At 40.0% G+C, this 23,468-nt stretch overlaps 1 protein-coding gene and 1 long non-coding RNA gene across 4 annotated transcripts in view; both read left to right on the plus strand.

Annotated features, from left to right (window-relative positions):
* The window catches only part of GASK1B (golgi associated kinase 1B), a 41,268-nt gene that overhangs the window by 1,946 nt on the left and 15,854 nt on the right, over positions 1-23,468 (plus strand). Inside the window, exon 2 of the mRNA XM_033857420.2 lies at positions 15,991-16,205. Coding sequence (XP_033713311.1) covers positions 15,991-16,205 — 215 coding nt within the window. The remainder of the gene's footprint in view (positions 1-15,990; positions 16,206-23,468) is intronic.
* LOC141278831 (uncharacterized) lies at positions 16,214-23,189 on the plus strand. 3 transcript variants are annotated; one of them, XR_012332221.1, is made up of 3 exons: positions 16,214-18,373; positions 18,761-18,846; positions 21,375-23,189. It is a non-coding gene; the product is annotated as an uncharacterized lncRNA (long non-coding RNA). The 3 variants fall into 3 exon arrangements; XR_012332222.1 differs by lacking the exon at positions 18,761-18,846 and having other exon boundaries at positions 16,214-17,236; positions 18,221-18,373; XR_012332220.1 differs by lacking the exon at positions 18,761-18,846.

Genomic DNA, 23,468 nt, shown 5'->3' on the forward strand with positions numbered 1-23,468 from the left:
GCCCAGTTCCCATGGAGTCTGGACTGGAATGGATTAAAGCCTTGGGAGTGGCCAAAAGCCAGACTGCATTTCAATGGCTTCAGGGGTATAATTTAGTCTTAGAATGGGCACTTCTTGAAGCACCACTGGTTTATTTAGAAAGACTTGGCATTCCTTACTCAGCCTGGCTCGTGGCTAAGCGCTGCAGATTCATAGGTGTGTTTCGATGCCTCAGATTCACAAAGTCTTCCACCAGTGTGATGCTGATGTGAGAAGCCTCTCAGCCATTCTATCAGATGGTGATACAAGTTCGTTTCTAGAGGGTGCTCACTATTTGCTAAGCGCGATGCTGCCTGAGACGTAGAGTCTCTATAGGTCTTGACTCCTGTGTTTCTCACAGCAGTACTAGGAGGTAGGTGCGATTCTTATCTCCATTTGGGAGATGAGAAAGCTGAGGCTTATTTAGGCAAAGTAACTGGCCTCATGTTAATGGTTAAGCTGGGTTTTGCGCCCAGGCCCAGTAAACTTCAAAACGTCAGCTCTTAGCCATTGGGCTTAGGTGACGCTACCACTTCTGTCCACCCTGGAGAGAGGGAGTATGCAGGTGGGCATGGGGAAGCAGGCACACACGGAGCCTCTCCTGGACCAAGCAGGGCAGAGGGTCCCCCTGGAAGGCTCCCTTGCCGTTCACTCATGTCATAAAGGCCCTGAGAAGAGGTGATGCGTGTTGAATGTATCCTGAGGCATGGTACTCTGATCTGTCCTTCCGGCTTCCCTGGGAGCTCCTGGACGGAAGTTGAGAGAGGAAAGTAGTGGTTAGGAGGCTGGGCTCTGGAGCTGGACCCCTGGGTTTGAATTTACCAACCTGTGACCCAGAAACGCTCATGTTCTCAGCTCTAAGTGACAACAGTACCCACCTCATGAGTTTGTCGCTAGTTAATACAGGGAACACACGTAGACCTGGTGCTTGACACACAGTAAATCTTCAATAAATACTGCTGTTGGTGTTACTACACGAAGCACATGAGGTTCCATGTTCACTGAGTTACTCATATAGCCTCCAAGCCTCACCTGTCATTTCTTTTTTTTAATTGAAGTCTAGTTGATTTACAATGCTGTGTTGTTTCAGGTGTACAGTTATACGTATATATATTCTTTTACAGATTCTTTTCCATTATGGTTTATTACAAGATATTGAATATAGTTCCCTGTGCTACTCAGCAGGTCCTTGTCGTTTATCTATTTTATATATAGTGGTGTGTATCTGTTAATCCCAAATTCCTAATTCCTCCCCTTCCCCTTTGGTAACCAAGTTTGTTCTCTATGTCTGTGAGTCTGTTTCTGTTTTGTAAATAAGTTCATTTGTACCATTTTTTTAGATTCCACATATAAGTGACATCATATGATATTTGTCTTTCTCTGTCTGACTTACTTCACTTAGTGTAATAATCTCTAGGTCCATCCATATTGCTGCAAATGGCATTATTTCCTGCTTTTTTTGGCTGACTAATATTCCATTGTGTATATACCACATCTTCTTTATCCATTCATCTGTCAGTGGGCATTTAGGTGCTCCCATGTCTGGACTATTGTAAATAATGCTGCAATTAACACTGGGGTGCATGTATCTTTTCGAATTAGCGTTTTCTCTGGATACATATCATTTCTTCATGTGACAGGGCTAGGACTAAAACCTAGGTCTCCTGCTGGCTTAAACTTTTTGGTGTCAGGATACCTCTTAGGTATTTAATTCTGTTCTCTGAATATCCAGCATCTTTGGGAATGAAGAAGGCAGTTGCATTAAATTTGAAGGAGGCCTTTATAATTCCAGTGTAGACTGGTGTTCCTCTCTCTTTGCAGAAGTAAGTGATGATGGAAAGAAGCCAACAAGGTTGTATTGACATGACTCTCAATATGATGAGTTAAATACCTAAGGCTGTATCTCAAGGAATACCGGAACTTTCTTTATTCTCTCTTTGATACTTTCTACTAGAATGTAGTTATTGAGAGTCATAAAATCAGACCAGTTTCCTCAGGAGGCTAGGACATGATTTATAGTTATGAGCACCCTACACAATATAATCCTACTCACGGAGACATTGTACTGATGCAAAGTACATAAATAGATCAGTTCTGGTCACGGTAGGGGATTAACAGTCTTAGGTTCTCGGTATCTCTCTTCACTCACCTACCTCTAGTCTCTTCCTGACTTGTGTCTTTCTTCCCTTGATTTCCACAGATGTGTGGGTCTTCCCTCTAGGGTCCTCCTAGTCTTCTCTTGGTCCAAGCTTAGCTTTATTTGCGCCTCCCTAGGTACCTAAGGGGGTGATAGATCTTATCTTGTTACCCAGCATCTGTTTCTGGCTCATTCTATATCATTGCTGTATAATTATAATTGCTTATTTAATCATCTCTTCTTTCCCACTACGCTCTAGATCTGTGAAGGCAGAGACGTTTCCTGTCGTGTTCATCATTGAATGTCCAGATCCCAGTGGAGAGTCTGGCACATAGTAGTTGCTCAATAAATATTTTTGAATGAATGCAAGAATGCATTTTTGGTCTGTTTCACTGACTCCAAACAGTAAATCTGTACTTGCTTCTGGCTTCAAAAACTCAGGACAAGTGCTACCATTTTAGTCCCAAATCCAGGCTGGGATTTCTCCTTGAGATTCTTATAAATAACTCATTGAAAAGGTAAAGAAAAATATCCTTGGCAGCCTCTGTATTCTGCAAATAATAAGGTTTATGGAGCTTATTCTTGTGACGACCATCAATATATGGTCTGTGGCTTCACTCCGTAATGTAATTCGATAACGAGTTTTCTATAGGAGGAAAAACAGAACTCAGCTTAGGAATGCATTTCTCTGATGATCTGGCTTGGTCTGGGAGGAGATCTCTTCATATCTGGGAGAGTGGCTAGTCAGCCAGTCCTGTAAATAATCTGCCTTAAGTGTTGTTTCTGTTCTCTGACTTTTGATGAATGTTTGTGAAATAAATTCATGCTTAGTACCAAGAACATCGCTAGTCTCTTGTGAGTCGAATATAGATATTTGGCTTATCGCAGTTAATCTTTCAAAGAAACCTATGCAGGAGATACTTTCTTACCTCGATTTTGAGAAGAAAGAAAGATAAGAAGAAGGCAGCTCAAGGTCGTACAATGAGTTAATTGTCCAGAAAGAATTCAAGCCCTTGTCTTGTAACTTCCAAGACTTTCCTCTTTATCAATCTGCTTTCCTCACCAAATCCTTTTGGGGGTCCTGAAGGTGTGTCTTCTTTCTCTATCACCACGACCTATTTGTATACCTGATTATCTAACACAACTAGACATTGATGACTTGTGTACTGCTGCACAGATATGGGCTATGGGAACCTCTTATTTCTCAAGGAGACAACAACCGTAACCAGAGCAAGAGTAATATTGAATGGTACCATATACTGGCACTCTTTTAAGTACCATGCGCCTATTATCTCACTAAATCCTCCTAAACTGTTATAAGGTGGGTACTCTACGAGAGGCCTTTTGTGGATGTGTAAGTAGAGGCCCAGTGTAATTAAATACCTCTGCTGAAAGTCATGTAAATTACCTGGCTGTAAAAAGGAGACATATGGTGCAAAGGGAGATGTAAAAGAGTGTCAGAGGCTGTGACTGAATGATATGTCTGCCTCAGCCTCTCAGATGAACTTTCTGTTCATCCAGTCCAAAGACAAAAGGTCCCGATGATAAAGCTCATCTTCAGGTATTTATCTGTTTGTTTGTTTGTAAAACTGACACAGGTGATCCTATCGGCCCAGAGCCACTAGCTCAGTTTCCTCCGGGACAGGTTCTTGGTTGTATAACTTGAATTCTAGATGACTCCCCTTGAATCCAAAAATATATATATGAAATTAGCAGGTTTACTGGCCCTGAACTGTATACTGGACCATTTTCTGACAGGTGTCACTCCAAAGATATCCCAGAAAATGGGAAGGCTGTACTTGGGGAAGGACAAGGTTGTAATTAGGTAGGGAGGGCCAGGAGGGTACCACCCTACAAAATCCAGCCATGACCACTAGACCAGAGTCTCATCCTATGCGTATCTGTGTGGGAAATACAAAAGTGAATTGAAATATAGCATCAAAGGCCTTGTAAAGAAATCCATGTTTGCAATAATGATGTATTTTTCAGTTGTAAACTTATAAAGAACCTAGTATTATGCCTCACAGCGTGTCTATGCTGCATTTGTTGTCATTTGACTATTGCATTGCTTAACAATTCCACACAGCAGATAGTATTGATACTTTATATATGGGAATCCTGAGGCTCGGTGAGGTGTGAAATTTGCTCAAGGACGCATAGCTCGTGGGCAGTGGAAGTGGAATTTGTACCCAGTTCTGTCTGATACTAAAGTATCCTCATGTTGCTTCTCTTGCCCTACGTTACCTCTCACATATAACTTGATATAATCATGGGATAGTGACAACAATGTGCAAATTTTAACATGGTGATTTCTGATTTACCATTATGCCAACCTTTCTATTGAACTTCTTTTTTCAACTCAACCACTTAACATGGTTAATATTTTCACTCAAAGGAAGTATGGCCATACTACCCTGAACACGGCTACAAGGGCTGTTGTTGTTTAAATACAAGCCAATGTTTCCCAGGTATTCTTGTTTTACCGTAAACAATCGTGTATATGCAAATATGACTGAATGTATTAGTATGTTTTCTGCCAAACCGTCGTTGCAAAAATCATCAATCATGATAGAGGTCACCAGATACTATGTGATGCTGATACATTTAAATACTTTTTTAAACAAAATATTTAAAAATATGTATCTAAGACAAGACAAAGCAGACTACGTCTATGGAGAGAGCAGAAGAACCCCAGCCCCCCGTGATCTTCCACTGAGCACTTTGGCCGAGCTCCCCAGCAGTCTGCACAGAGATGCAAATGAATCCCAAGGGCCACCATTTTGGTAGCACTTAAGCACCGGACTGTTTTTCATGCCCAGCATGGGAGATGCATTATGTGTGCGTTATTTTTAGGATGCCGCTTTACGGCCATAGAGCTGTCAGACTGGATTAGGTAGCCTCGTTCCAGGAACGCTGTGTCTCAGGGCTGCTTGGATGACAAAGTGCAGGCCCCTCACCCACTTCCATTTAAATTCAGTGTCGATTCCACTGTGCTCACTGTTCTCTGACTTGTACTGCCTCGTCTCATCATAGAGCAGGAGAAATACAGTGGGTACTTTCCTCTCTCCTCTCGAGCCCATGCGAGCAGTGCTGTGAGCTGCACGCTGGTGGCATGGCTGCCAGAGCAGGGGAGTGGCAGCTGCACAATTCATGTTGTCCCAGGCTCTCAGGTAAGGACAGAGGCACTTTGCAGGGAGTTACGAGAATAACCCAGATGCCCTCACAACTTGGAAACACACTGACTTCAAAATCCTAGAAGTCCTGGACATGGGTGCCAACTTTCTTAAAATATTGACTCAGGAATATAGGAATCATGTCTTGTTTCTGAAAATTTGGATGGAGAGCACATTGTGTTCTTTATCAGAAAAGCCCTAAGGGTATCATTCTTTAGCGATCAAGTTGAGCTGGTCAACTAAATGCATTCATAAGTGAACAAAAGTTTACTGAGCGTGGGCTCCAAGCAGTGCTGGGCTTCACTCTTGTCTTGTTTGCTCACTACATACCTTCTTTGGTAAAGTGGGGGAATTGGGGAGTGGCCAAAAGCCAGACTGCATTTCAATGGCTTCAGGGGTATAACTGGACAGCTACGTATAAAAGAATGAAATTAGAACACTCCCTAACACCATACATGAAAATAAACTCAAAATGGATTAAAGACCTAAATGTAAGGCCAGACACTATAAAACTCTTAGAGGAAAACATAGGCAGAATACTCTTTGACATAAATCACAGTAAGATCTTTTCTGACCCACCTCCTAGGATAATGAAAATAAAAACAAAAATAAACAAATGGGACCTAATTAAACTTAAAAGCTTTTGCACAGCAAAGGAAACCATAAACGAGACAAAAGCACAGCCCTCAGAATGGGAGAAAATATTTGCAAATGAAGCAACTAACAAGGGATTAATCTCAAAAATATACAAACAGCTCATGCAGCTCAGTATCAAAAAGAACAAGCAACCCAATCAAAAAATGGGCAGAAGACCTAAATAGACATTTCTCCAAAGAAGACATACAGGTGGCCACGAGTCACATGAAAAGATGCTTGACATCACTAATTATTTGAGAAATGCAAATCAAAACTACAGTGAGATATCACCTCACACTGGTCAGAATGGCCATCATCAAAAAAATCTACAAACAATAAATGCTGGAGAGGCATTTATTGGAGAAAAGGGAACCCTCTTGCACTGTTGGTGGGAATGTAAATTGATACAGCCACTATGGGGAACAGTATGGAGGTTCCTTAAAAAACTAAAAATAGAATTACCATATGACCCAGCAATCCCACTACTGGGCATATACCCTGAGAAAACTATAATTCAAAAAGAGTCATGTACCCCAATGTTCACTGCAGCACTATTTCCAATAGCCAGGACATGGAAGCAACCTAAGTGTCCATCAACAGATGAATGGATAAAGAAGATGTGGCACATATATACAATGGAATATTACTCAGCCATAAAAAGAAATGAAATTGAGTTATTTGTAGTGAGGTGGATGGACCTATAGTCTGTCATACAGAGTGAAGTAAGTCAGAAAGATAGAAACAAATACCATATGCTAAAACATATATATGGAATCTAAAACAGAAACAAAAAAAATGGTTCTGAAGAACCTAGGGGCAGGACAGGAATAAAGACACAGACGTAGAGAATGGACTTGAGGACACGGGGAGGGGGAAGGGTAAGCTGGGGCGAAGTGAGAGAGTGGCATGGGCATATATACACTACCAAACGTAAAATAGATAGCTAGTGGGAAGCAGCCACATAGCACAAGGAGATCAGCTTGGTGCTTTGTGTCCACCTAGAGGGGTGGGATAGGGAGGGTGGGAGGGAGATGCAAGAGGGAGGGTATATGGGGATATATGTGTACGTATAGCTGATTCACTTTGTTATACAGCAGAAACTAACACACCATTGTAAAGCAATTATACTCCAATAAAGATGTTTAAAAAAAAAAAACAAAGATGGGTAGGGTAAAGACCTCCAGGAGATATGGTTAGGGAAGCCTGCAGGCACAGAGAGTGATGTGTATGTATAGGGGGGTGGGTAGGGGGACTGCAGAAGGTTCTAGAAGCAGTAATGTCAGACTAGTTCTTCAAAGTCACTGTGGGTGGGTACAGAAGGGTGGAGAGAACCCATGTGTGAGAAGCTTGTGAAGGGAGTGTGTGCGTGGAAACTGCAAACCGTTCTGGAAAAAGGAGAATAGGGGCTGGCGATGGTGAGTGGAGAGTGGGTGGGATTATGTTATGGAAGGACGTGGACTTCATCCCGCAGATAATGGGAAATCATTGAAGGGTCTGAAGAAGAGAGGTGATGTGATGAGCTTTCGACTGTAGGAAGCTCACTCCAGTCAGGAATTCATGGCTTCTTCATCTACCTTAATCAACATTAAACGGCCCAGGACCAGGTCCCCCTGATGTAACCAAGACTTTACTGGCAAAATGTTTGTGGAGTTTGGCAGTGACTCCATCATCACGACCCTCTGAAGTCAAGGTCGGTTCCTGTTTTTCTAAAGGGAATATTGAGACAGGAAGTGTCTGGGAGCTCCCATTTTTATAGCGGAAGTCCAGGGCAGACCTAGAAAGCAGAAGTTCCCATCCATTAGTCAAAGGTTCAGAACAAAGAAGGACACTTTGTTTTTATTTATTTATTTTTAACATGTTTATTGGAGTATAATTGCTTTACAATGGTGTGTTAGTTTCTGCTGTATAACAAAGTGAATCAGTTATATGTATACATATGTCCCCATATCCCCTCCCTCTTGCGTCTCCCTCCCACCCTCCCTATCCCACCCCTCTAGGTGGTCACAAAGCACTGAGCTGATCTCCCTGTGCTATGTGGCTGCTTCCCACTAGCTAGCTATTTTACGTTTGATAGTGTATATATGTCCATGCCACTCTCTCACTTCGTCCCAGCTTACCCTTCCCCCTCCCCATATCCTCAAATCCATTCTCTAGTAGGTCTGTGTCTTTATTCCTGTCTTGCCCCTAGGTTCTTCATGACCTTTTTTTTTTTCTTAGATTCCATATATGTGTGTTAGCATATGGTATTTGTTTTTCTCTTTCTGACTTACTTCACTCTGTATGACAGTTTCTAGGTCCATCCACCTCACTACAAATAACTCAATTTCGTTTCTTTTTATGGCTGAGTAATATTCCATTGAATATATGTGCCACATCTTCTTTATCCATTCATCTGTTGATGGACACTTAGGTTGCTTCCATGTCCTGGCTATTGTAAATAGTGCTGCAGTGAACATTGTGGTACGTGTCTCTTTCTGAATTATGGTTTTCTCATGGTATAAGCCCAGTAGAGGGATTGCTGGGTCGTATGTTTTTAAAGTGGAGCTGATGGTTGGGGTTGTTTCAAGCGTCTGTGACAGAGGGAAGTCACAAGTGTTTCATGCTTAGCTAACGCTTGAGGAAACGTGGAGATTATTTTAACTCAGTCCAACCTCGAGAAAACCAGTTAGTGAAACAGTTAGGAAAGAAACTAAATACATTTCTATTTTTGTTGGAAGAACGGTTTTCTAAATCCCCCAGAAATTGGATTCCTAAGACAAGCCCTTGTATCGAGGATTTGGTTGGCTGCATGCAATCTACACGTGTAAAATCTATGGCATTCTGCTTCTCTGCCACCTTCCCCTTTTAAAACCTAATAGAGGTCGATTCTTTCTAATATCTGACAGTGCCGTATTTTCAGTGTCTCTGGCTCTCACACTTTTCACGCCTTGGGGAGCCCGTTGCCTCAGTCAGGGTGGCTGGAGGACTGGGCTTGAGTCCTGTGGAGACCAGAGATGCAGCGTCAAGCGTAGAATCAACACTCGTGACTTGGTTTCCCACCCACGCACTCAGCTCCTCTTCAGACATGGCTCTTCTTGTTAACGGCCAGAGCTGCTCATTTCGCTGTGCTGGGGCCCGGCAGTTCTCCGTTGCTTGGCTTGGCTCTGAGAGCTCAGCCTTTATTTTAGTCCTTCCTTCACTTGGTCCCTTTAAAACACGCTTCAACTGGCAGACACGCAACCTGATCGTCCTTACACGCGTGCTTGTCTGCTTCCACTAAACTCCCAGCTGTGGCCCAGGCCTTGCCCGGGACTGGGATTTTGCAGGGCCTCTGTTTCTGGTATGCCTCACTCTGAATCCTTTCTATCCCAAACACAGGAACCAAATGCGTCCAGATATTGGGGGACAATGGTAAATACGTGCTTTGGGAATAAGTGCATTAACAATGTTTAAAAGCATCTTATCCTCCACATTTCCTCCCCGGCCAGACTGTCACAGAATCCTATTTCACCCTCCCTCACATTGACTGACTTGTCCACATTCGCCATCCCTAAGCCACGAGATCTTACCTGCTTTTTCCACTTTCAATCGCAAGAACCCTACTGTGAGAGGCACAGTAGAAAAATAGAGCAGATAGTACTTAAGGGATCATTAACAACCAGACACCTGCTACCTGCTCAGCGGAGGTGCGCCCGCATCAACACTTGCTTTTAGATTAGAGAGCTGCAGCATTCAGGTTTTCCTTCAATGCACTGGAAGTTGCAATGGAACATGACAATTTGTTTCCCATAACAAAGGTGAGCCTCACGGTTTGGCCGGGCTTTGTTTTCTTTAGAGGGTTTTGGAGTTATTTTTAATGAAGGTCTCTGAGCTGAGCTGTCACTTTCTTTTTTGTCTTGTTCACGAGAAGCTTGGAACTTGGCCCATGTGATAAAATAGGCTTGTGATTTCAGAGCTCAGGATGTCTCTACTTGGTTTTGCCCAGTGATAGATGCAGACATTCACTGATAACTCCCCCTGTAGTTCAGCAAAACTGGTCACTGGTTCAAGGTGAAGGGCTCCTGATAAACCAGGGCAGAGGAGGTTGTGTAGAGCATTCATTCTTAGTGGATTTTCACGTTCGTCTTCTCACAAGAATGTCTTCTTTGTGCTTTTGAATAAAGAACGACTTGGGAGAACATCAAAATTCAGGGGAGATATTCAGATTTTGGAAAAAATAAGTTTTACTGGCAAGTCTCAGTTTTTTAAAAGACAATTATATAACCGTTAATTAACATGAACACCCACATTTCTTTTAAAAGCCCACCTCCTCCCCACTCTGACAGGTAGAATTTTCTCTCTTCACCGTTAAGACTTCTCTAGAGAGCCCAGTACTGCCTCATTCTGACAAATCCAGATACAAAGAGATGAGTGCCCTTCATCATCTCTGAACCACTTCAGGTAAGTTGCTTTAACCTGTTTTCTGCTTTCAAAGGGTATTTTTCTGTCATCCCTTCAGATCTATCAAGGTTCATTTAATTCTGTTATCAGCCGTATTTTATACAAAGTGGAATGCACCTCACAGTCGTTGCTCACAGCTCTGAGCTCTGGAACCAGCCTGGGCAACGTGCACAAATGCTCTGCAAGACCTGCTGGCTGGAAGGAAGGGCGTCCAGCCTGGCTCAGCCTGAGAACTGCCTCTTACCCTGCTCTCTGGAAGCCCCTTTCCCTGCGGTGACTGACGCCAGGCATGGCAGGACAGAATGTGTTTCTGTGGCAGTCAGAATATTTTGCTGAGGGGAGATGCATGTGGAGGAAAACAGAGGATGTTAACTGAAAACCAATTATTCCTATCCGTTGAAAGCTCCCTGTAGCAGTTTGAGAACCATTTAATAGAAAATGTGTCATTCAAAAAAAATGTTAAGATTTAAAGGAGAGAAATGGTAAAGGAAACACAACAAACCCATACACTAGATTAGGGATTGATTCACTGCAGTCTGTGGGTTTTGTGTGGTCCCTGAGCTACCAATGGCTTCCACAATTTTAAATGGTTGAAAAAAATATCCAAATAACAATAATACTACTATGACACTTGAAAATTACAAAAAATGTAAATTCCAGGGTGTGTAATACAGTTTTATTGGAACCTAGTCACCACCATTTGTTTATATTTTGTTTTGACTGCTTTCGTAACACAGTGGGGTTGAGTACTTGCTAGTTGACATTGTATGGCCCTCAAAGCCTGAAATACTCACCGTCTGCCCTTGACCAAGTTTGCTGACCACTGGGCTACATTATTGTATCACAGTTAAAGTGACACTGTTTAAGAATATTTAAGTGTAAGAGAAATGTTTGCAATGTAACATTTAGTGAAACAATTATGATAAACTCTATACATAAGGTGATTCCAAATAGTTTATTTTCCCTTGTGTCATTTTTGCCTCTTTTCCCTGCTGGAAATGTAAACTCTATGAAAGCAAAAAAATCCCACAGAACAACAAACAACTGAAAACCTGGCATGTATGTCTGTACGCTTTAGGCCTAGAATAGTGCTTGAGACATAGTAGATGTTCAATAAACAGATAAGGGCTAGAAGGCTGATGAATTATGTGATTGTATAACGCATGCATATAAAAATAGTCATAGCAAAACCTTTCCAGGATATGCATATATGTTAGGCTGAGGCTGAGAACTTTAAACGTATGATCCTGTTTAACAGAGTTTGTTTTGGAAGGTACAGTATTGCCCACACTTTACAGAGGATGGAAGTGAGGTTTGAAAAGGTTATATAACTTGTCCAATGTTACAAAGCTAAGAAGTAGTAGGATCAGAATTCAAAAGGTCTGTTGGGTTCTAGAGTCTGAACTCTAACTGTAAGCTCTACTCCTTAAATTTCTAAAAACAATTTACTTTTTCATGTGTGAAAGAAAGGGATGGGAAAATACCAGATGTAAATATACAAATAACAGAACCGGTTACTAGGGTAGGAGATTGTAGATGATTGCTGTTTCCTAGGCTAGACATTTTTTAATGTTTGTTTATTTGTTTTTTGTATTGAAGGAGAGTGGATTACAATATTTTATTAGTTTCAGGTACAACATAGTGATTCAATATTTCTGTAGTTTTACATTCCATTTAAAGTTATTAAAAATCACAGATATATTTTCCTGTACTGTATATCTTTGTTGTTTATTTGTTTTATACACAGTAGTTTGTGACTCTTAATCCTATAGCCTGTATCTCACCCCTCCCCACTTCCCTCTCCCCACTGGTAACCACTAGTTTTTTTTACCTGTATCTGTGAATCTGTTTCTGTTCTGTTATATACATTAGTTTGTTTTATATTTTTAGATTCCACATATAAGTGATATAACATAGAATATTTGTCTTTCTCTGTCTGCCTTATTTCACTAAGCATCATACTCTCTAGGTCCATCCGTGTTGTTGCAAATGGCAAAATCTCCTTCTTTTTTATGGCTGAGTAATATTCCATTGTGTACATATACCACATCTTCTTTAACCATTCATCTGTTGATGAACACATAGGTTGCTTCCATATCTTGGCTATTGTAAATAGTGCTACAATGAACATTGGGGTGCATGTATCTTTTAGAATTAGTGTTTTTGTTTTCTTTGGAATATACCCAGAAGTGGAGTTGCTGGGTCATATAGTAGCTCTGTTTTTAGCTTTTTAAGGAAACTCCATACTGTTCTCCATAGTGGCTGCACCGATTTACAGTCCCTCCAACTGTGGAGGAGGGCTCCCTTTTCTCTACATCCTCACCAACATTTGTTATTTGTAGTCTTTTTGATGTTGGCCATTCTGACAGGTGTGAGTTGATATCTCACTGTGGTTTGATTTGCATTTCTCTGAAAATTAGCAAGGTTGAGCATCATTTCATGACCTGTTGGCTGTGTGTAAGTCTTCTTTTGAAAAATGTCTATTCAGGTCTTCTGCTCATTTTTTAAGTGATCTTTGTGTTTTTTTTGATATTGAGTTGTATGAGCTATTTATATATGTTGGATATTTACCCCTTGTCAAACATATAATTGGCAAGTATTTTCTTCCATGTAGTAGGTTGTCTTTCCATTTACTTTATGGTTTCCTTTGCTGTGTAAAATCTTTCAAGTTTAATTAGGTCCCATTTGTTTATTTTTGCTTTTATTTCTTTTGCCTTAGAAGACAGATTTAAAAAGTATTGCTACAATTTATGTCAAAGAGTGTTCTGCCTGTGTTCTCTTCTAGGAGTTTTATGGTTTCAGGTCTTACATTTAGGTCTTTAATGCATTTTGAGTTTATTTTTGTACATGATGTAAGGAAATGTCTAATCTCATTCTTTTACATGTAGCTGTCTAGTTTTCCCAGCACCAGTTATTGAAGAGACTGTCTTTTCTCCATTGTATTTTCTTGCCTCCTTTGCTGTAGATTAATTGACCAAAGGTGTGTGGGTTTATTTCTGGGCTCTCTATTCTGTTCCCATTGATATATGTGTCTGTTTTTGTGCCAGTACCATGCTGTTTTGATTATTGTAGCTTTGCAGTATTGTCTGAAGTCAGGGGTCGTGATTCCTTCAGCTCCCTTCTTTTTTTCTCAGGATTGCTTTGGCAATTTGGGGTCTTTTGTGGTTTCATATAAATTTTAGGATTATTTGTTCTAGTTTGGTGAAAAGTGTCATGGGTATTTTGATAGAGATTGCATTAACTCTGTAGATGACTTTGGGTAGTATGGCCATTTTAACAATATTAATTCTTCCAATCCAAGAACATGGGATATCTTTCCATTTCTTTGTATAATTTCCAAAGTCCTTCATCAATGTCTTATAGTTTTCAGCAAATATCTTTTACCTCCTTTGTTAAGTTTATTCCTAGATATTTTATTCTTTTTTATATGATTGTAAATGTGATTGTTTCCTTAATTTCTCTTTCTGAGAGTTCATTTTCAGTGTATAGAAAAGCAACAGATATCTGTATATTAATCTTATATCCTGCAACTTTACTGAATTCATTTTTAGTTCCAATAGTTTTTTTGGTGGAGACTTTAGTGTTTCCTATATATAGTATCATGTCATCTTTTAGCTATACATTTTAATGTTATATTTCCTAAAATGAGTAGATTTACTCTTAATTACTTTTAAAATATGAAACAAATGTTTCTAAAGGGAAGGAAAAACAGCACAGAAGTTAACTGTTTCAATTGTTTATGTGCATAATTTCCTCATTTCTCTGAGGGCCTTGTGTACTGAGGAAACTGGCGCTTTGTCTGTCTTGTGTATTGATTTGTGTTGTTGAATTTCAGTGTTTTTCAACTCCCTTTGAATACTTCCCAGCCCTGAGAATGCGAAGTGCTAGCTGTGTATCAGTTTGTTCCAAAGACACTGAGTGATAGAGCCTCTTGGTGTTGATATTTAGAAGTCTGAAGTGCCCACATCTTTGAAAGCTGTGTTGTGTCTCTTACATGTATTTTGTTACACTGGCTTATGTGTGTCTCCCACTACATGATGGCCTGTTTTTACCTAGAATTTATTATTATTATTTTTTAAATTGGCATAGTATTTGGAGCATATACATTTAACATTATATTTATCTAATACCTAAGAAGATAATTGGGTCCCAGCAGCCCCAAATCATTTAGTACAGTAAAAGGAAATAAAAAGGAGAGAGATAACGATTAAGTTCTTTATATATGGTTCATGTTTCTTTGTCTATTTTTCTTTCAATTGTACATCAGTGACCGTGGCCTATTTTCCACAATCTAAACGACTTGCTACTGGCCCTGGCCTAAATTTCAAGGCTAAAAAGAGAAAGATTTTTCTTTTGAACAAAACTGGAATGTAGGTGATTAGAATGAGTAAGTGAATGCTATTAATATTATTAAGGTCATTGTAACACCACATTCAGGAGTGGTTAGAGGAGTGACTGTCCTTGCGTTAAAGACCAGAGATTAGAGCTCTACGTGAAGGCAAATAAGCAAGGTGGGAAAATAAAAGTCTTTAACAAAAAACAGTTATAGATTGAGAACCTCTCAGGTCATTTGAAAGAGCTTTAAAAATGCCTGTGATGTGTCTTGACATTCCAGCCATAGTTTCAGAGGATTCGAATGCCCAGGCCTGTTAAGCATGAGTTAAATGGGATTTTTCAGACCTTTGTGACTTAGTCATTTTTTCTTTCCCCCAAGAGATCATTCTGATTTTTAAGTTACAAGCAAAGCTGCTCTTCATCATCTTTCAGTGACTTTATTTGACAGACATGGGAGCTTGAGAGGGAAGCTTTGGCTTTAAGCTTACAGTGTCATTTGATGTACAGTTCACCAAGGAAATTTCTAAACTATCAAGAATGAGACAAAAACATTCGAGTGACAGATTTTTTTTGAAAAACTATTCTATGCACAGGAAGTTGAAGAAATGACATTTGCTTAAATATACTTTGTGAGGTTTTATGTGAATAAATGACCCATTACCAGAAGTGCTGTTGTTTCTATCAGAAAAACAAACAAACAAAAAAACCCCTCTTGCTCCCTTTTCCTTTCTTTGGAGATTATAGTGACTGGTGCGAAACATACAATTTCACTTTTAAATTTGCAACTTCTAAAAATTCTTTTTCTTCCTGACATCATAATATGGCCTCGGAAAATCAGACGGTTGTTATTACAAATAGAGAGCCACTCCACTCAGACACTGAATAGATCGTTATAAATGTCTGGATTCTTTCCTTTTTCATGGTGGCTGCTTTTAGATGTGGAATAAAACCACATTAACCAGAGGACGTAGTTATTGGTGGTTAGTGGCCTGTTCCCGCCACATCTATAAAGTATCTTGTTTAAAAAAAACTTTTCTTTCCTTGTCTAACAATAACTTTCCATCTTATAAGACTGCTATCAGGAAGCATCACTGAGGTATAAAAATAGTAAATATTCAGAAGGAAAAGTGATCATAAATGTCATCTAATCAAACTCTCACATGTGACAGATGAGAGTGTGAAGCTGTGAAAGACTGAATGACACCCAAGAGGACACACTGAGTCAGTAACATTCTAAAAGTGTTTTTTTGTGTGTGTTTTTGGATTCTATAGATGGCCGCCCATGTCCTTTCATTCTCTGGGACTCATCCTTATCTCCAACGAGTAATGAGACCCACTCTTCTGTTAAGCTCACCTGGGGAACTTATCAGCAGTTGCTGAAACAGAAGTGCTGGCAGAATGGCCGCGTACCCAAACCTGAATGGGGCTGTACTGAAATACATCACCACGAATGGTCCAAGATGGCTCTCTTTGATTTCTTGTTACAGGTAAGTTCAATCAAGTAAGTGGTTATCTGAGACTGATGCAGAGTTACAGAAGTCTGCCACTAAGGAATTTCCTGTACCTTGGGGTTTTATGAAGCCAGAGTTTAAGTTCTATAAAGCTGTATTTGGCAAGCCCGGTATTCTATAAGGTTGTATTTGGCAAGCCTGGTACCACATCACGAGATGTTATATCCTTTTGGGAAATATTCAGAAATGTCCCTTGGCCCTCATATTAATTTCTGAATAAGTAATTCTTCAGTATTTTACTCATGGAATAGTCATACCCATCATAGATACAATTTACTGAGATAACCCATCAACAGCTCTTCAAGGTGGAGAGTCTTACCCGACTTGAGAGGTAAGTAAACCAAAGTTTTTTGAGGTTAAGTAACTCACCCAAGTTCTCACAACTACTAAAATCTGGGGCTTGGAATCCTGGGATCTGTTGACAGTAAAAGTGTCTGTTTTCTATTATTCCACACTGTTTCAATGGTCACTTGGCCACATACCTTACAGCCACCATTTCCTCTGGTTTTTTTTCCAGTAATTCTTTGCAAATACGTCATTAAGATTAGACATTGGAGAATAATAAATATTGGCTATCTACGTAACTGAGTGACTTGATGTTTTATAGGTTTTTTAATAACTCTTACCTCCTTGTGATGAAGATCTCATGACTCTCCCTACCCCCTCATTCCAATTACCGTCTTCTCCTTCTTCCACCTTAGAAAAACTGGTTTTCTGTTTTTGTATTGTTAATTCGTATATTTGTGGCAATTTAGGACTGCCTTTCTACAGAAACATAGGAAGAAAACCAATTTAGTGCAGGTTGGGGTTGAGGAACTTCGAGAAGAAGAGATGATCTCTGGTGTCCGTGCCTCAGAGCCACCAGTGAGAACTGAGCCGAGAGCAGGCCACTTGGTTTGGCAAGGAGTCGCCAAATACTGATGAACAGGGCAGCTGGGAGACTCAGGCTGGGCTCCGTATATGTATAGCCTCATTATTCCATTTAATGAGCACACTATCTCTCTGAGGTAAGTGCCCTCTCTCCATTGTACAGGTAGGGAAACTAAGGCATAAAGAAGTTCCTGTCAAGAACGGTGAAGGGTCTGAGGTCTTACCCTGCTTGCAAGTTAACAAGTTAGCCAGCCATAGATGCTATAGCAGAAGACAAGAGCCTCCCGGGTCAGCGACAAATGACTTCATCACTCACGTTCCTCTGCCCTCAGGTCCCACTGGGGCGATGTGGAGTTGCCCCACTGAACGCTATACCCAGTGGGGTTTTGTACCTACTGAGGAAACCTCCAGTCTTATAAGAGGCTGCTGACACAACTGCCCAACATTTGCCCCAGAAGGAGACATTATCTTTATTATCCTGGTCAGGAAACAAATCTGTCTTCCACCCCAGAGGGAGACACTCTTTGTATCTTCCAAGGCTGTTTGCTATACTGGCATCCTTGAAGAGATAGTGCAGAAGAAAACTTGATATAAGATGTGCAGAAATGTCATGGAGAACTGTCTCTCAAGAGTTACCTCTCTTGTTTGGTGTTACTTAGCTAGTAAGTTCCCAAATAGAGATTTTAGCAGGTTTGGCTAACTGTATTTTTCATATTTTTAACTATTATTACATAACAACTACCAAGTTTTTCTTAGTTTAATGGAAGATGTTGGTATGATAACATGTAGTAGCAATACAGTGGAGCATGGAAGAAGATTGCTAGGCTGAAGTAGGTAAGGGTATTCCCTATGGGGAGTGGTCAGCATAGATGTTGAAGGTCCTGAGGATGATGACCATGGTAGGGGGTGGGGGATGGAGAGGAGATTCCTGAACCTTGTGGTGAAGTCTACGAGAAGGGATAGACCTTGTGGTTTGCAGCTGATGAACGGAAGAGCTAACCTATAATGATTAGATGGCAAACCCTGTTAGAAGTTGTCTCTGGTGACATTTGTTTTAATTTTGGAACCTTCAACTAAATCTCAACCTACCATCTGTCTTTATCATTCTCCTTTCTGTTAAGGGAAGCTCCAACGATCATTCAACCAATGAAGATATATTTGTGCGACATCTGCTGTGCATTAAACCATAGAAAACCACTGCAGGGGCAGCGAAGCAGTATGAGATGGTTATCCCAATGCTGCACGCCAAGTTTCATTTTTAAAACATTACTTAGGTAGGAAACTATACTGTATAAAACAAAAAGATAGATCCATGTAAGGATGGCTGGCCGAAAATAATATAAGTTCTTACTGTTATGCAGTCAAAAGAAGAAGAACCTTTTGCCATAAAATAGTGAAGGAGAAAGTTTGAGTGGGGTCGTAGGCTGGGAATGATAAAGAGGTTGGGGAAACCATGAGAAAAAGAGCATGGATCAGCAATGTTCCTATGATTCTTAGTGCATCCTAAATACAGGCATACTTCAGAGAGATTCTGGGTTTGGTGTCAGACCACTACAACAAAGCCAATGTCACAATAAAGTGAATCACACAAATTTTTAGGTCTCCTAGTGCATATAAAAATTATGTTTATAGTATATTATAGTATATTATAATCTCTTAAGGGCGCAATAGAGGGAGGAGTCTTTCTCATCCCCCATAATTCATGAGGATGAGACCTTTGCAAGACTTTAACCTGGAGCCGTCCAAGGTAAGACACCAAGATTGGAGTTCCCAGTTTTGGCTCTGGTTAAAGCACTGAATCTAAAAGTCAGAAGTTAGTCTGACTGTTAAGAGTTCATTTGGTCACTGTTTACAAAAGTAGATCAAACTATATACACAAGGGTGGCATCTGTGGGAATGGATGTACATTTTTGACTCATCCAGCATTTATTTGTCCCAAAGTCACAGACGAAGGCTAATTTTCTCTAGATGTTGCAGTGTTTCACAATTCTACCAGTAATGTGTGAGAGTGTCTGCTTCCTTCTCTCTTACCAACTTTGGGAAGTGGAAAACTAATAAATGTTTTTGCTGATTTTATGGAGGATAATGGGGTCTTGTATATATTTCCAGGTCCTTCATTACAAGTGAGGTTGAGGATAACATATTTTCATACATTGATTATTTGTGTTTTTTTTCCTGTGAATTGCTTGTTCAAATCATTTATGTTTTTATTGCATTCCATAACTTTTTTCTTATTGATTTATAAAAACATTTTTATGTGATGAAAGTTAGCTATTATCCAACCCTAAATGTCTCAAATAATTTTTCTTACTTTGTTGTTTTTCGTTTGACTTTTTAAAAAATTTATTTATTTTTGGCCGCATTGGGTCTTCATTGCTGCGCATGGGCTTTCTCTCTAGTTGCAGCGAGCGGGGGCTACTCTACGTTGCAGTGCGTGGGGTTCTCATTGCAGTGGCTTCTCTTGTTGCAGAGCACGGGCTCTAGGTGCACAGGATTCAGTAGTTGTGGCATGCGGGCTCAGTAGTTGTGGCTCGTGGGCTCTAGAGCACAGGCTTAGTAGTTATGGCACATGGGCTTAGTTGCTCCACGGCACGTGGGATCTTCCCGGACCAGGGCTCAAACCCGTGTCCCCTGCATTGGCAGGTGAATTCTTAACTACTGCACCACCAGGGAAGTCCTCTTTTGACTTTTCTAATAGATTTTACTCCAGAGAAATTTTACATTTTTTGTAAGATCTTATTTTATTTATTTTTTGCTTCTTATGTTTAGCATCATACAATGTTTATAGAGAGATGTTTATTGAAAATGTTTACTGAGCAAATAAATGAATAGATGAACAAGCTTAGGCCATTTTTCATGAGTACCATAATAAATGGTTATTTTTTATACAATAATGCTTCTCATCAATTACACTGAAATTTTTATTTTAAAGTCAAATATATGCCTTATTTAAATGGTGTTTGGGAATATGTTGGATTATACTGGGTGGATTTTGTGAGCAGTCTTAGAAAAGTTATGCCTGAAGCAAACTGAAATCACTTGCTCTGATGCTACGGCAAGGGCAAGGGAATACAGAACACACTTGTTAATTTTCTGTACACAACATTCTTTCTGTTTCACCCAATTAAAAAATCTACATTCCCAAAGGCTATGGCATTTTACTGGGTCTGTTAAATATGATAGAGGCACAAGTAACCTTTTATTCTTGAAGCGTGGGTATCTGAACTGAGTGGATAAAAATTCTCCCCCATGAGGATGACAAAGGGGAGTATTCTAGAGAGCATTGGAGTTTCCAAGATTTGGTCAAATTCCTTTCAAAAGATTAAATAAAATAACAGAAGGAGATTTAGGAGGTATAAAACTTGCTTTTTGACCTCAGATATAGTCTGTTTAACAGTTAGAAACTAAGATTCTGGAAGCAGTCTGCTAAGTTTGAATTCCAATTGCCAATAACTAATTTCTGAACATTGAGAAGCTACTTAACCTCTCTTTGCCTTGGTTTCCTCATCTGAACTTAATGTGACAGATACCACATTAGTGCTTTTGGACTCTTTAACATTATATGAAAGGCTGTGTTTGGCTTCCTAGGTGTTGTATTTAAATAATTTGCTTCACAACCATTTGTTCTATCTTTCCTATGAGCATATGTTAGTACTTTTTCATTTTACTTTATAAACAAAACTAGGAATTATAAGCATACAGGATACTGCTTACAGGGTTCGATTAAATTCAACCAACTTGGACCGAGGGATTTCTGTGTTCTAGTAGATAATTCCCACCCAATCTGTGGGCTTCAGGTATCATTTCAGATCTTGTGTCTTGGCTCTCGAATCTGACACAATGTCATCTCCAGGCCTGGGAACTATTGTTATCTCATTTCTCAGTGTGATTCTTTCCCAGAAAAGATGGCCCCTTGGTTGACTCACACACCCAGCTCCATCTAGGAAGCTGGTAAAGTCTTCTCCTGCAGAAATTGACGCGTTAGATCATCCCTCCTACTAAGAAGTTAGGCCGACTCAAAACCTCGTGGAGATTAGGAAACCAGCACTATTTCAAAAGGCAAATAGTTTCACGTTTTATGGCCCTTACATGGAATGTACTTCTGCTGCTAACAGTTCTCAGCAAGAACATGACAGGATGGAGAAAGTAAATACAAAGGCCCTGAACTTTGTCAGTCTGTCTTTTGGGCTTTGACATCTTTTCTCCGGTGGAGACCTTTTAGAGACCACATTCTCTCACTCCACAGAATTTAAGCTATTTATTTGATTTTTCAAGGATGCAACTTTGAAGATAAAGAGCTGCCACACCAACCCTAGTCCGTGACAGAGGCGTAGCTTACTGGCAACCTGGCCTCTACAGCAGGAAGGTATTTCTCTGGATCCTGGCCCACTTCCTGTTAAGGGTTCTCTGTGTCTCAAAGCATCTCCTTCCTGTGAAGAAGCACAGAGTTGCTCAGACGTCTGCTTCCAACTTCAAAGCCTTTAGAATTTTATGTATCCTTTCCACCTACTGTCTAGCATTTATTCTCAGAGCTTTCTGGCATGGATTACGCTAAAGCCTCATTTGTGTAAAATGTGGGCGGGTTGACATAGGTCTTTGCTCTTGTATCTGTCAGAATCAAAGGAGAAATGTCTGGTCAAATACCTTATATTCATAAACCTCATATTGCCAAGTGACAACCACCTGAGCATTTCTGGGTCAATTCTAATGTAATTGTTAATCAAAGCACAGTCTATTTTCCTTAATTACAGGTCATCTTTGCTTATTTCAACCCTTGCCATGGAATTTTTAGGCTGTGCTGAAATTGATTAGTGCCTGGTCAGTACACATCAATCCTAAATCTTGTTGTATCCATAGCTGGGCTGGAGAGATCAGGGATTAGAGGAAGCCTGTGTGATTCCATGAATAATCTTTTGAGACTCAAAGATTGTTTAATGCACTGTTTGAGCTAGCTTTTGGGATTGGCTTCGCCACTGATCCTATGCCATGGAAACACAGACAGTTTGAAACCATCCTTGACTCTGCTGTTTTCCGGGAAAACAGGAGGTCTAAGCGTTGAATCTAGATAAATCTGCCAGGAGGTAAATAAGGAAACCGTGGAAAAAGCAACCCAACAGTATTGCCCTAGCAACAATGAGAGGACAAGCAACTATTTATCTGGCTCCATATATATGTGTTTTGTATGTAATTATTTTTTAAAGATTCATGGTTTGTTTTGCCCAAGGAAGTAGACTCAGAGAGATTTAAGGGAGAGCTGGTCCATAAGGATTCTATTAGTGACAGGCTCTTCCCAACCATATTCAAAATGCTTGTGGACACAGATAACTAAGAGATAAACGGGACTTTTCACATTTGTTACTGATTATGGTCACATTGAATGGGACTGTTTGGGGTGATGGCTTTTCTGTGGCCCTTTCAGGGGAGTCTGTGAGGTCACAAAACTCAGAGTTTTTGCTTTTCTCTTTTTTTTTTACAATATTTACAAAATTTGCAATCATGGGTGAATCTGTTGGTGCCTTGGGATGAATCGAAGCTGGCCCCAGACTCTACCAAGAGTTGTTCTCCTTTCGTGGCCAATGGACTCATGCGAAAAGACCCATGGAATGAATGCCTGAGGCACTTAAGAAAGTCCTTGATGAAGCAATAAAAACTGTTAATGTTCTTAAGTCTCTACCTGTCAGTGTACATCTTTTTAATATTTTGGGAGAGCAAGTGGAAAGTGTGTATAAAGCACTTCTATTGCTTCCCACAGTGCAGTGGTTGTCTTGAGGGAAACCACTTATACAATTGTTTGAATCAGGAGCCCAACTCATTGCTGTTTTTTCCTTTAACACCATTTTAACTTGCAAGAACAATTCCATTTCTCTTATTATATTTTTAGAGATACAGCAATTTCTTGTAAAACCATGTTATGTTAACATGTAATGGGTGTATCAGTGTTATTTTTAAATGAGTTAATATGTAACTATTCAAGTTTTTTCAGTTTTAATTTCTATATGATAAGTAATCCACATAAAGGAGGATTTTGGGGGGCTTCAATACTTTTAAGAGTGCCGAAAGGTTCTGAAATAAAAAAGTTTGAGAACTATGGCTCTAGGGTAATTTTTCTGAAATAAACTCACTTTTGCCTGTATAGTCTCTGGTAACTTCAGCGTTATGACGTTTCTGTAATTCTAAGATTCTTTGATTTTGATTTTAACACTCTGAGCTTTTTACAAGATACTGGATCAGGAAAACATGGAGGTCTGGCCTGATTAGAGAGAGGTCTCTTAGTAGTTAGCTATCTGCATTAGACAGATTTCAGTAGGAACTGGCGTTCATTCCTTCATTTTTTCCAACAGACATTTATTGAGTATTTGCATTGTGCAA

Source organism: Tursiops truncatus, chromosome 5, assembly GCF_011762595.2.
Source record: "Tursiops truncatus isolate mTurTru1 chromosome 5, mTurTru1.mat.Y, whole genome shotgun sequence".
Classification (NCBI taxonomy): domain Eukaryota; kingdom Metazoa; phylum Chordata; class Mammalia; order Artiodactyla; family Delphinidae; genus Tursiops; species Tursiops truncatus.